At 47.9% G+C, this 17,820-nt stretch overlaps 1 protein-coding gene across 6 annotated transcripts in view; it reads left to right on the forward strand.

Annotated features, from left to right (window-relative positions):
* Positions 1–17,820, forward strand: part of ITGB1 (integrin subunit beta 1) — a 367,090-nt gene that overhangs the window by 198,548 nt on the left and 150,722 nt on the right. For all 6 annotated transcript variants that reach the window (XM_069211246.1, XM_069211243.1, XM_069211245.1 and 3 more), the window contains exon 14: positions 6,749–6,981. In XM_069211246.1, coding sequence (XP_069067347.1) covers positions 6,749–6,981 — 233 coding nt within the window. The remainder of the gene's footprint in view (positions 1–6,748; positions 6,982–17,820) is intronic.

Raw genomic sequence — 17,820 nt, forward strand, 5'->3', positions numbered from 1 at the left:
TGAACTCTTGAATGAGGCTGCGCAGGAGGACAGGTAAACCCCAAGGCATTGTAAGAGGGTCAGGGAAAAGACGTTTCATGGGCAAAATCAGTCATGCCACGAAACGGAACAACAAAGCTTGATGACTGATAAGTCTTCGAAGGACTCTTCAACTCCGAAGAGGAAGACACCAAGCCTTGATGCCAAAGAAGGAGCAGCGGACATAGAACGAAAGAAGAGCTGCCTCGAGGCCGCCCTCATTCAGAAGAAGAAAGACTTCGACAAAAGTACCGGATTACTCCCAGCTCCAGTAGGAAGATCATCGGAGATCCTCAGGAACTTTAGGGCTAAAAGACACCCATGTAATGATACCCTTAGAAGATTGTAATTAGAAAAGAGATTGGCTGGCATAATGAAGGGAATAAAAAGTTATTGCTTCAGGAGTAAATGTTCTTCACCAAATGTCCCAAAAGGAGTGTGACCAGTTGGAGAGAGAAAGGTTGATGCTTCCTACTATCTTGTGCAGTAGTTTGTAAAAATCAGCTCAGAATAGAAGTATATTGTCCCCCTGCAACAACGTTTCACAGCTTTGCAATAATGTCAGATGCTTAATGGCTAGATTATTCAGGTCAGACGAGATATTTGCTCTACTTAAGCCGTAGCCGATAGATTGTTGGGCAAAATTTAAAGCCTTATTTCAGGTTGACAAATATAAATACTTGGAAGGTCTGACAGTAGAAGAAGAGCCACATTTTGCAGATATGCAAACTGTGAATTGTTGTACTAGTAAAATTAAGATTACTTTTAAATGAAGCACAGTTATTACCAGTCACACATAAAGGAACCACTGATGCACCTGCTCTTGCCACCTGTAAAACCTGAGAAAGCATTGGAGGAGCATGGGCCCCAGCTAAGCGACCTCAGAAGAGATGGGGAGAACTGGAAAGATAGGATTGGAGGCAGGCAAGGAAGTGGGGCAAGCTAACACCTTGAAGATAGTCCATTCACTGCCCAACGAAAGCACAGTGATATACCTGCTCAACCAGTATCTTCCTTTTGGATAATATAACTGGCCCTCTTACTTATCAGAGAAATAGCCTCCTAGCCCACTTTTACAGAAAGGTTAATTCTAAAATGTAGGTGTCAAAATTTTCAATTTCTTTAATTGATGCGGGATATTTTTTCCAAAAATCATCTAACAACATTTCCATGAGTAGGTGGAACATTAAGAACAGATAATATCCTTCCAAGGTGGCTTCCACAAAGAACTGTCAGAGACCGACCTAATCTTAACAACACCATCCTAAAGGAATGATTACTTGTCTTGGTGGACCAGCGTGCTAAGAAAACCCCTTTGGAACATTTACACAAAATGGCAGTTAGCCCCATTTTAGCAGACTACCAAAAAAACTATACACATGCTTCACAGTGTAAATCTGTGACAGGTCCAGTGTCGGCTGATAGAAAGTCATTACAATCATTTTCAAGCAGGGGTACTTTTTGTCCTGCTGTATTATTTTTTTTATTTATTTTTTTTACTTCATACACAGAATCCATTATGCAATACCACCAAGTACTTTCAGAGAACTGGAGGTAGGCAGACCTCTTATATTTGGCTTTGTCCTTGTGGTAAACGCGGAGTGTCTTTCAAGACAGCTATACATCACTGCAGTGAATGAAAATAGCATAATAAAATGTCCCTCCGTACGCAGGTAAAGAGAAGAAATATTAATATGTAACTGGCAACAAAATAATTAGTGTCTCTTACTTGGGATTAGCATTTGCAACCCCATTTAGCCAACAAACAAAAATCACAACAGAAGAAAGACTACAAAACAGTGGCTAATTCCGGACCCAATCACTAGATGACAAATAATGCACAGTATGTGAATCCAGAAGCGATACATGCTGTATAACTAGCAGTAACCTCATTCCAAGTGAATGAATTCTGACATAGAAATACAGAATACTTTTTCTTATCAGGGTTGAATGACTATGCAACTTCGGTAATCAAAGACAAGCTCTTTTAGGGTTTGAGAAATGGACAGTGTACAACAACAACAAAAGTCCTCCAGTAACAGTATTATAGCGTGGTACAATAAAGAGCCTCAGGAAAAAAAAAGATGAATCGATTAAAATCTCTATTGTGGAACGCCTAGGTGGTCTCAGCAATATTTTAACAGTAGACTAATCCATTAGGTGATCAGTAGTCCTGGCATCAAATTGTAACTTATTTCCCAATTATACTTTAGTGGGCTGGCATTTCTTATAGGGAACATCCATGCACTTCCCACCTAAACGTTGTCCTTTGTATTTTCGGGACACTGCTGTCCAGGGCCACTAGGAGAACCACTCTAAATACATTAGGCATGCTCCCAGATGAGGCAGTGTGCAGTTCAACCAAGATAGATTGCTGCCTTTCTCCTATTTCCTTCTATGTTTGTGCTGTTTAGACTACCCACTCTTTGAAAATGGCAGGCAGGAGGCAGCACTGGGATTACGTTTACATTCTAATAACCTGTTACTCCCATTCTCAGCATTGTTCCACCAACCCCTCTATCATTGTCACTTCTACAATACCAACCTGGGGTATGAAATCGCCCATTGGGATATCATTTCACCTGTTATTTCTGTGAAGAGGTGTAGCTTAGTTTGAACCAGTTAGGACTCCTGATGCTGTGTGCCTTTGGAGCAGTTGCAGGATCTAGAACTGAAGAAGAAGCAGCTGTTGCTGCAAGAAGGATGTAAGGAAATGCCTCCTTGGCATGGTTACCCCCTGACTTTTTGCCTTTGCTGATGCCAAGTTATGATTTGAAAGTGTGCTGAGGCCTGCTAACCAGGCCCCAGCACCAGTGTTCTTTCCCTAAAACTGTACTTTTGTTTCCACAATTGGTTGGCACACCCTGGTATCCAGGTAAGTCCCTTGTAACTGGTACCCCTGGTACCAAGGGCCCTGATGCCAGGGAAGGTATCTAAGGGCTGCAGCAGGTCTTATGCCACCCTGGGGACCCCTCACTCAGCACAGACACACTGCTTGCCAGCTTGTGTGTGCTGGTGGGGAGAAAATGACTAAGTCGGCATGGCATTCCCCTCAGGGTGCCATGCCAACCTCACACTGCCTGTGGCATAGATAAGTCACCCCTCTAGCAGGCCTTCTAGCCCTAAGGCAGGGTGCACTATACCATAGGTGAGGGCATAGGTGCATGAGCACTATGCCCCTGCAGTGTCTAAGCAAAACCTTAGACATTGTAAGTGCAAGGTAGCCATAAGAGTATATGGTCTGGGAGTCTGTCATACAAGAACTCCACGGCACCATAATGGCTACACTGAAACCTGGGAAGTTTGGTATCAAACTTCTCAGCACAATAAATGCACTGATGCCAGTGTACATTTTATTGTGAAATACACCACAGAGGGCATCTTAGAGATGCCCCCTGAAAACATGCCCGACTTCCAGTGTGGGCTGACTAGTTTTACCATTCTGCCACACACCAGACATGTTGCTGGCCACATGGGGAGAGTGCCTTTGTCACTCTGTGGCCAGTAACAAAGCCTGTACTGGGTGAAGGTGCTTCTCACCTCCCCCTGCAGGAACTGTAACACCTGGCGGTGAGCCTCAAAGGCTCACCCTCTTTGTTACAGCGCCCCAGGGCACTCCAGCTAGTGGAGAAGCCCACCCCCTCCGGGCACGGCGCCACTTTTGGTGTCAAGGCCAGAGGAGATAATGAGAAAAACAAGGAGTCGTCACTGGCCAGTCAGGACAGCCCCTAAGGTGTCCTGAGCTGAGGTGACTCTGACTTTTAGAAATCCTCCATCTTGTAGATGGAGGATTCCCCCAATAGGATTAGGGATGTGCCCCCCTCCCCTCAGGGAGGAGGCACAAAGAGGGTGTAGCCACCCTTAGGGCTAGTAGCCATTGGCTACTAACCCCCCAGACCTAAACACACCCCTAAATTGAGTATTTAGGGGCTCCGGGACCTAGCAAGATAGATTCCTGCAACCTAAGATGAAGAAGGACTGCTGACCTGAAAGCCCTGCAGAGAAGAGTGAGACACCAACTGCTTTGGACCCAGCTCTACCGGCCTGTCTCCCCACTTCAAGAAAAACTGCAACAGCGACGTGTTCCACAGGTTCCAGCGACCTCTGAAGCCTCAGAGGACTACCCTGTATCTAAAAGGACCAAGAACTCCAGAGGACAGCGGCTCTGCTCCATAGAAGAAACATCTTTGCAACAAGGAAGCAACTTTTAAAGACAACACGTTTCCCGGCGGAAGCGTGAAACTTTGCAGTCTGCACCCGACACCCCCGGCTCGACCTGCGGAGAAACAACACTACAGGGAGGACTCCCCGGTGACTGCGACCCTGTGAATAGCCAGAGTTGACCCCCCTGAGCCCCCCCAGCGACACCTGCAGAGGGAATCCAGAGGTTCCCCCTGACCGCAACTGCCTACTTCTAAGAACCCGACGCCTGGTAAGGACACTGCACCCGCAGCCCCCAGGACCTGAAGGATCCGACCTCCAGTGCAGAAGCGACACCCCCAGGTGGCCCTCTCCCTTGCCCAGGTGGTGGCTACCCCGAGGAGCTCCCCCATCCCCCCTGCCCCCCTTTGCCTGCCTGCCTGCCTGCCTGCCTGCTTGCCTGCTTCGTTGAAGAGACCCCTGGGTCTCCCATTGAACACCTGACGCCTGTTTGCACTCTGCACCCGGCCACCCCTGTGCAGCTGAGGGTGTACTTTTTGTGCTGACTTGTGTCCCCTCCAGTGCCCTACAAAACCCCCCTGGTCTGTCCTCCGAAGACGCAGGTACTTACCTGCTGGCAGACTGGAACCGGGGCACCCCCTTCTCCATTGAAGCCTATGCGTTTTGGGCAACACTGTGACCTCTGCACCTGACTGGCCCTGAGCTGCTGGTGTGGTAACTTTGGGGTTGCCCTGAACCCCCAACGGTGGGCTACCTTGGACCCAACTTTGAACCCTGTAGGTGGTTTACTTACCTGCAAATCTAACAAACACTTACCTCCCCCAGGAACTGTTGAAAATTGCACTGTCTAGTTTTAAAATAGCTTATTGCCATTTTTTTCAAAACTGTACATGCTATTTTGCTGATTCAAAGTTCTTAAGTTACCTAAGTGAAATACCTTTCATTTGAAGTATTACTTGTAAATCTTGAACCTGTGGTTCTTAAAATAAACTAAGAAAATATTTTTTTCTATACAAAAACCTATTGGCCTGGAATTGTCTTTGAGTGTGTGTTCCTCATTTAGTGTGTGTGTGTGTGTGTGTGTGTGTGTGTGTGTGTGTGTGTGTGTACATCAAATGCTTAACACTACCTTCTGATAAGCCTACTGCTCGACCACACTACCACAAAATAGAGCATTAGAGTTATCTCTTTTGCTACTATCTTACCTCAAAGGGGAACCCTTGGACTCTATGCATGCTATTTCTTACTTTGAAATAGTACATACAGAGCCAACTTCCTACAAAGGACATAAACATTGAAGCATACCCGAACTCTGTTGAAAAATTGAGTTCCCACTGCATCGAGCTTTGACAAGAGCACCTGTTGCATGTCTTCAAACTAAGGTGGTGATGTCCAAATAAAAATACAATGAGTGTCGCATGCACCAACAGTGCCAAGCCACATGAGTTACATTGCAATGTTTGCCATTATGGCTGAGTTATCTGCAAAAAAATGTTTCTTAAGTTTCGGTAGAAATGTTTCTTGGGCTTTCAATGAGCTTGGCAGACATGCTTGATCACTGGGGCATCTGTGATCAATAGGCAATGCTTATTAGAACGATTTCCCAGTTCTTCCAGATCCCACATGTGTACAAAAACTAGCCTGGTATGTCCTTGCAATAATTTTAGACTACTAAGATGGTTTTTGACAAATGTTAAAAGTGAAGAAGGGATGATCCCAAATTTGACTGTGTGATTCGATCTTGTTGAAGTTTGTGTTGAAGAGCATAAACCATGTTATTAGTCTACTCTTGGGAAAATATTACATTTATACCACACTTCTGTAAGAAGTGCATTTGACTAAGCTGTTTTAGTTACTCTCCAAAATGTCTGCAAATAGGGCTGAAACACCTGTCATCTTTAAGGATTGCAGTATAGTAGTTATGTTTACAGACAGCGTGCACACATTTCTTGCTGCACACACTAATTAAGTGCAGACCACACAAAGTGTGCTGTTTCTGTGTTTTGCTATCTTCTACACTAAATTCTAGTAAGTCAAAAACAAATTACCCGTTTCCTTGACATAGTAAGTTCTGGGATCCACCAAGACTTATGCAGCACTCTTCTAATCACTCATTCCGTAAGTTCTATACAGGGGTTTGGCACCATATTTTGAAGTACATTTTTGCAGCAAATCAATGCTGTTGTGATACTGATCCAACATGGCTGTTTACCTCAGGAATGTCTGCTGTCTGCAAATAGACCCAAAGAGTTTTGGCTCTGCATCAGTGTGCAAAAGAGGCTACTTTCAACACTGGATGATGGGCTAGTGGCTCACAAGCACCAAGACTAGGTTCTGCATCGTGTTCAACCTCATAAAAATGTGTGCAGCTAAGCCTTAAGTTTGTGATAGTAATTTTCTTTCTTAAAATAAAAAATAATAATAATAATCAAGCCAGTCTCTGTCTGTGCTCACACTTGCAAATGTACCAATTCCCTCAGCTTTACTTTGGCTGTTACCCATGGATTTCTCTACTGTTTGGATGCAACACCTTTTCAAATGGTTACTTTGTGTCGTCTTCTGTGAACAGGGAATGTGTGCAGTGCAAAGCTTTCAACAAAGGAGAAAAGAAAGATGTGTGTGACCAGGAGTGCAAGCATTTCAACACTACAATTGTAGAAAGTCGGGACAAGTTACCACAGCCAGGCCAGGCTGATGCTCTGACACACTGTAAAGAGAAAGATGCTGATGACTGTTGGTTCTACTTCACATACTCTGTAAATGGAACCAATGAAGTTGTTGTCCACGTGGTAGACAAACCAGGTATGTTACTGTTATGTAAATTGTTTCACCTGATACTCCGAGTACAGTTGCCTACTTTTTACATCTTTCTTCAGCCTGAAAAAAATGGTGCTGGTTAAGGTATGCTATTATGGTTGGATTCAGCGCTTGCCTGATAATTGTGTTTTTTGCAAGTACCTACAAAAGACTGGGAATGTCACTTTTTTTTCTACTGTGTCCCCTGAGCATAACGTGAGCTATATTTCTCGCCAGAAGTAGGGAGTACAGTAGCTGATAGCAATGCCAGTTTGGGTGCACCTTTAAAGTGCTTTTAAAACCTCACTAATTCTGAGGCAAGATATCAGCCAGGTGAGAACTTGAAGGTAAAAATGTTCCTTATTTCTTTAAATGATGCAGGTTTCCCTTTAATTCCAAACAGTGACCAAATCTCGACAAGCACAAAGTTAATTATTGCTTTGGGTAGATGCACACATCACCGGTGAAAAATCTAATCCTATAAAGGTTAAATAAATCCTCACACTATTTGCGAAAAGTCTTCCCTTTAAATTAATTTTCTGAACTACACAAATTTAGATGTACTGTTTTGCATCTCCATTATTTCAGTTGGTGAAATCTCCAGCCAAATAGTTCAAAGAACCTGATTTATGTCAGTTTGGCAGCTGTGCTTTCGAAACTCAAACCTAAATGAAGTCCGATTTCATGAGCATCATAATCAATACAAAAATAAAAGTATTACATGGAAAGGACCCTAATAAGCATGCACTTCCTGGTTCTGCAAGTCTGGCCAAACATCCGACCACAGCCATGTGCAGTGCTGAATGTATACATTGCCGTTGAACGAAGTGCTGTATAAAAAATAAGTAGGCATTTGAAAAACAAAGGTTCGATGGCATCTGTTGCTGTAGATACGCATGTTCTGCAATAGCTCGCCATCTGGTGTTGGGCCGGAGTGTTACAAGTTGTTTTTCTTCGAAGAAGTCTTTCGAGTCACGGGACCGAGTGACTCCTCCTTTTGTCTCCATTGCGCATGGGCGTCGACTCCATCTTCGATTGTTTTTTTTCCGCCATCGGGTTCGGACGTGTTCCTGTCGCTCCGAGTTTCGGAACGGAAAATTAGCTAATTTCGGAAGATTTTCGTCGGTATTGTTGCGTTCGGGATCGGCGTACTTAGATTCCACACCGCATCGAAGATCGAAGAGCTCCGGTGCCCTTCGGGGTAGTTTTTCGATCCTCCGTCGGGGCCTGGTCGGCCCGACCGCGTGCTGAAGAACGCCGATGGAACGGACCCCGTTCCGTTTCTGCCCCAAATGCCACAATAAATACCCCTACACAGACCAACATTTGGTCTGCAACCTGTGCCTGTCACCTGAGCACAGCGAAGACACCTGCGAGGCCTGTCGTGCGTTCCGGTCCCGAAAAACACTCCGAGACCGTCGAGCCAGAAGACTTCAGATGGCGTCCGCACCGACAGCCCAACGGGAGTTCGAGGAACAGGAAGAGGAAGGTACCTTCTCGATCCAAGACTCAGACTCCGAAGGATTCGACGATACACAAACCGTGAGTAAGACGTCGAAATCCACTCAGAGGAACATTTACAAGGCCCAGGGGACGCCACTGCCACCAGGCCATGGCTCGACCCATAAATTCGGTGACCGACCGTCGGCACCGAAAAAGGCCAAAACAGTGCCGAGATCGTCCGACTCCGGTCGAGACACCGGCACGCAGCCTTCTCGGGACCGAGAAAGTGCTGGAGACAAGCCTCGACACCGAGATGCCGGTGTGGACACGGCTCGACGCCGAGACAGCGGCACCGAAACAGATCGACGCCGAGAGGTTTCGGCCCCGAAAAGGAAAAAAGTCACCTCGGAGCCGAAAAAACACGCAGACAAAGTTTCGATGCCGAAACAAACTGCAAGCGACCCAGCTTCAGGCTCTTATACAGAAGAGCACTCGCTAACCTCCCAAATGCAAAAGCATAGGTTTGAGGAAGAGCTACAAGCAACTGATGTGGACCATACGCAAAAGCGTATCTTCATTCAGCAGGGGACAGGAAAAATAAGCACCCTTCCCCCCATTAGGAGAAAGAGAAGGTTGGAGTTCCAGACTGTAAAGAAATGGCTCCCTGTTGCAGTTACCCCCCACTTTTTGCCTGATACTGATGCTGACTTGACTGAGAAGTGTGCTGGGACCCTGCTAACCAGGCCCCAGCACCAGTGTTCCTTCACCTAAAATGTACCATTGTATCCACAATTGGCACACCCTGGCATTCAGATAAGTCCCTTGTAACTGGTACTTCTAGTACCAAGGGCCCTGATGCCAAGGAAGGTCTCTAAGGGCTGCAGCATGTCTTATGCCACCCTAGAGACCCCTCACTCAGCACAGACACACTGCTTACAAGCCTGTGTGTGCTAGTGAGAACAAAATGAGTAAGTCGACATGGCACTCCCCTCAGGGTGCCATGCCAGCCTCTCACTGCCTATGCAGTATAGGTAAGACACCCCTCTAGCAGGCCTTACAGCCCTAAGGCAGGGTGCACTATACCATAGGTGAGGGTACCAGTGCATGAGCATGGTACCCCTACAGTGTCTAAACAAAACCTTAGACATTGTAAGTGCAGGGTAGCCATAAGAGTATATGGTCTGGGAGTCTGTCAAACACGAACTCCACAGCACCATAATGGCTACACTGAAAACTGGGAAGTTTGGTATCAAACTTCTCAGCACAATAAATGCACACTGATGCCAGTGTACATTTTATTGTAAAATACACCACAGAGGGCACCTTAGAGGTGCCCCCTGAAACTTAACCGACTGTCTGTGTAGGCTGACTAGTTCCAGCAGCCTGCCACACTAGAGACATGTTGCTGGCCCCATGGGGAGAGTGCCTTTGTCACTCTGAGGCCAGTAACAAAGCCTGCACTGGGTGGAGATGCTAACACCTCCCCCAGGCAGGAGCTGTGACACCTGGCGGTGAGCCTCAAAGGCTCACCCCTTTGTCACAGCCCAGCAGGGCACTCCAGCTTAGTGGAGTTGCCCGCCCCCTCCGGCCACGGCCCCCACTTTTGGCGGCAAGGCTGGAGGGAACAAAGAAAGCAACAAGGAGGAGTCACTGGCCAGTCAGGACAACCCCTAAGGTGTCCTGAGCTGAAGTGACTCTAACTTTTAGAAATCCTCCATCTTGCAGATGGAGGATTCCCCCAATAGGGTTAGGATTGTGACCCCCTCCCCTTGGGAGGAGGCACAAAGAGGGTGTACCCACCCTCAGGGCTAGTAGCCATTGGCTACTAACCCCCCAGACCTAAACACACCCTTAAATTTAGTATTTAAGGGCTACCCTGAACCCTAGAAAATTAGATTCCTGCAACTACAAGAAGAAGGACTGCCCAGCTGAAAACCCCTGCAGCGGAAGACCAGAAGACGACAACTGCCTTGGCTCCAGAAACTCACCGGCCTGTCTCCTGCCTTCCAAAGATCCTGCTCCAGCGACGCCTTCCAAAGGGACCAGCGACCTCGACATCCTCTGAGGACTGCCCCTGCTTCGAAAAGACAAGAAACTCCCGAGGACAGCGGACCTGCTCCAAGAAAAGCTGCAACTTTGTTTCCAGCAACTTTAAAGAACCCTGCAAGCTCCCCGCAAGAAGCGTGAGACTTGCAACACTGCACCCGGCGACCCCGACTAGGCTGGTGGCGATCCAACACCTCAGGAGGGACCCCAGGACTACTCTGATACTGTGAGTACCAAAACCTGTCCCCCCTGAGCCCCCACAGCGCCGCCTGCAGAGGGAATCCCGAGGCTTCCCCTGACCGCGACTCTTTGAACCTAAAGTCCCGACGCCTGGGAGAGACCCTGCACCCGCAGCCCCCAGGACCTGAGGGACCGGACTTTCACTGGAGAAGTGACCCCCAGGAGTCCCTCTCCCTTGCCCAAGTGGAGGTTTCCCCGAGGAATCCCCCCCTTGCCTGCCTGCAGCGCTGAAGAGATCCCGAGATCTCTCATAGACTAACATTGCGAACCCGACGCTTGTTTCTACACTGCACCCGGCCGCCCCCGCGCCGCTGAGGGTGAAATTTCTGTGTGGGCTTGTGTCCCCCCCCGGTGCCCTACAAAACCCCCCCCTGGTTTGCCCTCCGAAGACGCGGGTACTTACCTGCAAGCAGACCGGAACCGGGGCACCCCCTTCTCTCCATTCTAGCCTATGCGTTTTGGGCACCACTTTGAACTCTGCACCTGACCGGCCCTGAGCTGCTGGTGTGGTGACTTTGGGGTTGCTCTGAACCCCCAACGGTGGGCTACCTTGGACCAAGAACTAAGCCCTGTAAGTGTCTTACTTACCTGGTTAACCTAACAAATACTTACCTCCCATAGGAACTGTGAAAATTGCACTAAGTGTCCACTTTTAAAACAGCTATTTGTCAATAACTTGAAAAGTATACATGCAATTTTGATGATTTGAAGTTCCTAAAGTACTTACCTGCTATACCTTTCGAATGAGATATTACATGTAGAATTTGAACCTGTGGTTCTTAAAATAAACTAAGAAAAGATATTTTTCTATATAAAAACCTATTGGCTGGATTTGTCTCTGAGTGTGTGTACCTCATTTATTGTCTATGTGTATGTACAACAAATGCTTAACACTACTCCTTGGATAAGCCTACTGCTCGACCACACTACCACAAAATAGAGCATTAGTATTATCTCTTTTTACCACTATTTTACCTCTAAGGGGAACCCTTGGACTCTGTGCATGCTATTCCTTACTTTGAAATAGCACATACAGAGCCAACTTCCTACATTGGTGGATCAGCGGTGGGGTACAAGACTTTGCATTTGCTGAACTACTCAGCCAATACCTGATCACACGACAAATTCCAAAATTGTCATTAGAAATTCATTTTTTTGCAATTGGAAATTTTTCTAAATTCTTAAAAGTCCTGCTAGGGCCTTATGTGTTAAGTCCCTGTTTAGCATTGTCTTTTAGAGTTTAAAAGTTTGTTAAAAGTTTGAAATTAGATTCTAGAAACAGTTTTAGATTCTTTAAAAAGTCTTCCAACTTTTAGCAAAATAATGTCTGATACAGAGATGAATGTGGTGGAACTCGACACCACACCTTACCTCCATCTTAAGATGAGGGAGCTAAGGTCTCTCTGTAATATAAAGAAAATAACCATTGGCTCCAGACCTACCAAAATTCAGCTCCAGGAGCTGTTGGCAGAGTTTGAAAAAGCCAACCCCTCTGAGGATGACTTCACAGAGGAAGAAATTAGTGACTTGGAGGGCAATTCCCCCCTTCCAGTCCTAAATAGGGAGACCAGGGCCTCTCAAGCCCTGTCTCCAAAAATGATAGTCAGAAATGTTGCTTCCCTCACAGGAGGGTCCAGCATTTCTGAAATCACTGAGGATGCTCTCAGTGAAGATGACCCCCTGTTAGCCAGGATGGTCAAAAGATTGGCTTTGGAAAAGCAGCTCCTAGCCATAGAAAGGGAAAGAAAAGAGATGGGCCTAGGTCCCATCGATGGTGGCAGCAACTTAAATAGGGTCAGAGATTCCCCTGACATCCTAAAAATCCCCAAAGGGATTGTAACAAAATATGAAGATGGTGATGACATCACCAAATGGTTCACAGCTTTTGAGAGGGCTTGTGTAACCAGAAAAGTAAACAGATCTCACTGGGGTGCTCTCCTTTGGGAAATGTTCACTGGAAAGTGTAGGGATAGACTCCTCACACTCTCTGGAAAAGATGCAGAATCTTATGACCTCATGAAGGGTACCCTGATTGAGGGCTTTGGATTCTCCACTGAGGAGTATAGAATTAGATTCAGGGGGGCTCAAAAATCCTCGAGCCAGACCTGGGTTGATTTTGTAGACTACTCCGTAAAAACACTAGATGGTTGGTTAACTGGAAATGAAGTGTGTGACTATGTTGGGCTTTATAATTTGTTTATGAAAGAACACATTTTAAGTAACTGCTTCAATGAAAAGTTGCATCAGTATCTGGTAGACCTAGGTCCAATTTCTCCCCAAGAATTGGGAAAGAAGGCAGACCACTGGGTCAAGACTAGGGTAACCAAAACTTCCACTGGGGGTGACCAAAAGAAAGGGGTTACAAAAACTCCCCAGGAGAAAGTGGGTAACACTAGAAACAAAGAAAAAGAGTCCTCTGTAGGCCCCCAAAAACCAGAACAGGTGGGTGGGCCCCAAGACACAACCCAAAACAAAGGTGGGTACCAGGGTAAGAACTGGGATGCCACTAAGGCATGGTGCCACAACTGTAAACAGTCTGGGCACCACACCAAGGACACTTCTTGTCCCAAAAACAAACCCCAGAACAAAATTCCTGGGGTAACCAGTGTAGCCATGGGAGATGACTCCTCAGATGAGGAGGTCTTCCTAGCCTTCAACTGGAAACAGGGCCCAACAGGTGAGTTGGAGATTCCAGAGGGAAGTAGACACTTCCACCACCTACTGGTGAATGGAATCCCAACCACTGCCCTGAGAGACACTTGTGCCAGTCACACTATTGTGCATGACAGGCTGGTGCTCTCAAACCAGTACATCCCAGGTGAGACTGCCAGGGTAAGAGTTAGCCTAGACAGGGTCACTAAGAGGCCTGTGGCTTTAGTGCCCATAGAAGTGGGTGGCACTCTTAGCTGGAGAAGGGTAGTAGTCAGTACAGACCTCCCCCTTGATTGTCTCCTTGGAAATGACTACCCAGAGGTTAGTCAGAGCCCAAGAGAGGAACTGGTCCAGTGCCAGTCCTCTTCCAAGGATTCTGGAAGTCCTGCCTCTGCAGTAAATGCAAGCAGGCCCCAGAAGAAGAAGAAAAGAAAACAGAGTAGGAAGGGTGGACAACCTTTAGCCAAGGTTACAGCAAGCCAAGGAGATTCTGCTCCAGTAGGGGAGAACTCCAAAAATGGCCCTGATAAAGTCCAACCTGACCCACAAGAAGTCCTGGCTAGTCAGGCAACTGTTAAACCTGAGTGGGTGGCTCCTCAGCTAACAGAAGAAAGAGTGGAAGAAGGGTGTTTACTACAAGATGTGGTAACCCCCCACTCTAATGCAGCAGACAGGCAACCTGAACCCAAAGAGGCCTGTAACTTAGCCCGTTCCCTTTTAGGTGAAGAGCTAAAGGTGTGGTTCTGGGCACTGACAGCTGTCAGTGGCCTCTGCTGGGTGTTAGCCTTTATGGCTGCACTATCCTTAGCATGGTGGTCTGACCCCATGCCAAATAGCAAGTTAGGCCCCCTGACCCTATTGGTCATGGTGGGGTTACTCCAGCTCTGGGTAACCTCTCTGGGTAAGCTAGGGGTAACCCTGGCCAAGATAAGGTCAGCAGAGGTGGATACCTCTAAGACCAAAATAGAAAGAATGGGTGGAGACATTGAAGAGGCAGACAAGAGGCAATTCAGACTAGGTCCTATCACTGTGGAAGTAGGTCAGTTCCCCAAAGGGAATGACCTGAACAGAAGGATGTAAGGCAGAGTAGGCCCTGCAACTAACCAGCCTATTTCTCCTACTCTTCCTCGCCTGACAGACTAGGAAGACTCTCCCAGCTTGGGCTGAGTCTCCTGGCCTGTGGGCTGGGGGGGGCTTGTGTAAAGAAATGGCTCCCTGTTGCAGTTACCCCCCACTTTTTGCCTGATACTGATGCTGACTTGACTGAGAAGAGTGCTGGGACCCTGCTAACCAGGCCCCAGCACCAGTGTTCCTCCACCTAAAATGTACTTTTGTATCCACAATTGGCAGACCCTGGCATCCAGATAAGTCCCTTGTAACTGGTACTTCTAGTACCAAGGGCCCTGATGCCAAGGAAGGTCTCTAAGGGCTGCAGCAGGTCTTATGCCACCCTGGAGACCTCTCACTCAGCACAGACACACTGCTTGCCAGCTTGTGTGTGCTAGTGAGGACAAAACGAGTAAGTCGACATGGCACTCCCCTCAGGGTGCCATGCCAGCCTCTCACTGCCTATGCAGTATAGGTAAGACACCCCTCTAGCAGGCCTTACAGCCCTAAGGCAGGGTGCACTATACCATAGGTGAGGGTACCAGTGCATGAGCATGGTACCCCTACAGTGTCTAAACAAAACCTTAGACATTGTAAGTGCAGGGTAGCCATAAGAGTATATGGTCTGGGAGTCTGTCAAACACGAACTCCACAGCACCATAATGGCTACACTGAAAACTGGGAAGTTTGGTATCAAACTTCTCAGCACAATAAATGCACACTGATGCCAGTGTACATTTTATTGTAAAATACACCACAGAGGGCACCTTAGAGGTGCCCCCTGAAACTTAACCGACTGTCTGTGTAGGCTGACTAGTTCCAGCAGCCTGCCACACCAGAGACATGTTGCTGGCCCCATGGGGAGAGTGCCTTTGTCACTCTGAGGCCAGTAACAAAGCCTGCACTGGGTGGAGATGCTAACACCTCCCCCAGGCAGGAGCTGTAACACCTGGCGGTGAGCCTCAAAGGCTCACCCCTTTGTCACAGCCCAGCAGGGCACTCCAGCTTAGTGGAGTTGCCCGCCCCCTCCGGCCACGGCCCCCACTTTTGGCGGCAAGGCTGGAGGGAACAAAGAAAGCAACAAGGAGGAGTCACTGGCCAGTCAGGACAGCCCCTAAGGTGTCCTGAGCTGAGGTGACTCTGACTTTTAGAAATCCTCCATCTTGCAGATGGAGGATTCCCCCAATAGGGTTAGGATTGTGACCCCCTCCCCTTGGGAGGAGGCACAAAGAGGGTGTACCCACCCTCAGGGCTAGTAGCCATTGGCTACTAACCCCCCAGACCTAAACACGCCCTTAAATTTAGTATTTAAGGGCTACCCTGAACCCTAGAAAATTAGATTCCTGCAACTACAAGAAGAAGGACTGCCTAGCTGAAAACCCCTGCAGCGGAAGACCAGAAGACGACAACTGCCTTGGCTCCAGAAACTCACCGGCCTGTCTCCTGCCTTCCAAAGATCCTGCTCCAGCGACGCCTTCCAAAGGGACCAGCGACCTCGACATCCTCTGAGGACTGCCCCTGCTTCGAAAAGACAAACTCCCGAGGACAGCGGACCTGCTCCAAGAAAAGCTGCAACTTTGTTTCCAGCAGCTTTAAAGATCCCTGCAAGCTCCCCGCAAGAGGCGTGAGACTCGCAACACTGCACCCGACGACCCCGACTCGGCTGGTGGAGATCCGACACCTCAGGAGGGACCCCAGGACTACTCTGATACTGTGAGTACCAAAACCTGTCCCCCCTGAGCCCCCACAGCGCCGCCTGCAGAGGGAATCCCGAGGCTTCCCCTGACCGCGCCTCTTTGAACCTAAAGTCCTGACGCCTGGGAGAGACCCTGCACCCGCAGCCCCCAGGACCTGAAGGACCGGACTTTCACTGGAGAAGTGACCCCCAGGAGTCCCTCTCCCTTGCCCAAGTGGAGGTTTCCCCGAGGAATCCCCCCCTTGCCTGCCTGCAGCGCTGAAGAGATCCCGAGATCTCTCATAGACTAACATTGAAAACCCGACGCTTGTTTCTACACTGCACCCGGCCGCCCCCGCGCTGCTGAGGGTGAAATTTCTGTGTGGACTTGTGTCCCCCCCGGTGCCCTACAAAACCCCCCCTGGTCTGCCCTCCGAAGACGCGGGTACTTACCTGCAAGCAGACCGGAACCGGGGCACCCCCTTCTCTCCATTCTAGCCTATGCGTTTTGGGCACCACTTTGAACTCTGCACCTGACCGGCCCTGAGCTGCTGGTGTGGTGACTTTGGGGTTGCTCTGAACCCCCAACGGTGGGCTACCTTGGACCAAGAACTAAGCCCTGTAAGTGTCTTACTTACCTGGTTAACCTAACAAATACTTACCTCCCCTAGGAACTGTGAAAATTGCACTAAGTGTCCACTTTTAAAACAGCTATTTGTGAATAACTTGAAAAGTATACATGCAATTTTGATGATTTGAAGTTCCTAAAGTACTTACCTGCAATACCTTTCGAATGAGATATTACATGTAGAATTTGAACCTGTGGTTCTTAAAATAAACTAAGAAAAGATATTTTTCTATATAAAAACCTATTGGCTGGATTTGTCTCTGAGTGTGTGTACCTCATTTATTGTCTATGTGTATGTACAACAAATGCTTAACACTACTCCTTGGATAAGCCTACTGCTCGACCACACTACCACAAAATAGAGCATTAGCATTATCTCTTTTTACCACTATTTTACCTCTAAGGGGAACCCTTGGACTCTGTGCATGCTATTCCTTACTTTGAAATAGCACATACAGAGCCAACGTCCTACAATGTGGTAACCCCCCACTCCAATACAGCAGACAGGCAACCTGAACCCAAAGAAGCCTGTAACTTAGCCCCTTCCCTTTTAGGTGAAGAGCTAAAGGTGTGGTTCTGGGCACTGACAGCTGTCAGTGGCCTCTGCTGGGTGTTAGCCTTTATGGCTGCACTATCCTTAGCATGGTGGTCTGACCCCCTGCCAAATAGCAAGTTAGGCCCCCTGACCCTATTGGTCATGGTGGGGTTACTCCAGCTCTGGGTAACCTCTCTGGGTAAGCTAGGGGTAACCCTGGCCAAGATAAGGTTAGCAGAGGTGGATACCTCTAAGACCAAAATAGAAAGAATGGGTGGAGACATTGAAGAGGCAGACAAGAGGCAATTCAGACTAGGTCCTATCACTGTGGAAGTAGGTCAGTTCCCCAAAGGGAATGACCTGAACAGAAGGATGTAAGGCAGAGTAGGCCCTGCAACTAACCAGCCTATTTCTCCTACTCTTCCTCGCCTGACAGACTAGGAAGACTCTCCCAGCTTGGGCTGAGTCTCCTGGCCTGTGGGCTGGGGGGGGCTTGTGTAAAGAAATGGCTCCCTGTTG

This window comes from Pleurodeles waltl, chromosome 10, assembly GCF_031143425.1.
Source record: "Pleurodeles waltl isolate 20211129_DDA chromosome 10, aPleWal1.hap1.20221129, whole genome shotgun sequence".
In the NCBI taxonomy this organism is placed as follows: Eukaryota; Metazoa; Chordata; class Amphibia; order Caudata; family Salamandridae; genus Pleurodeles; species Pleurodeles waltl.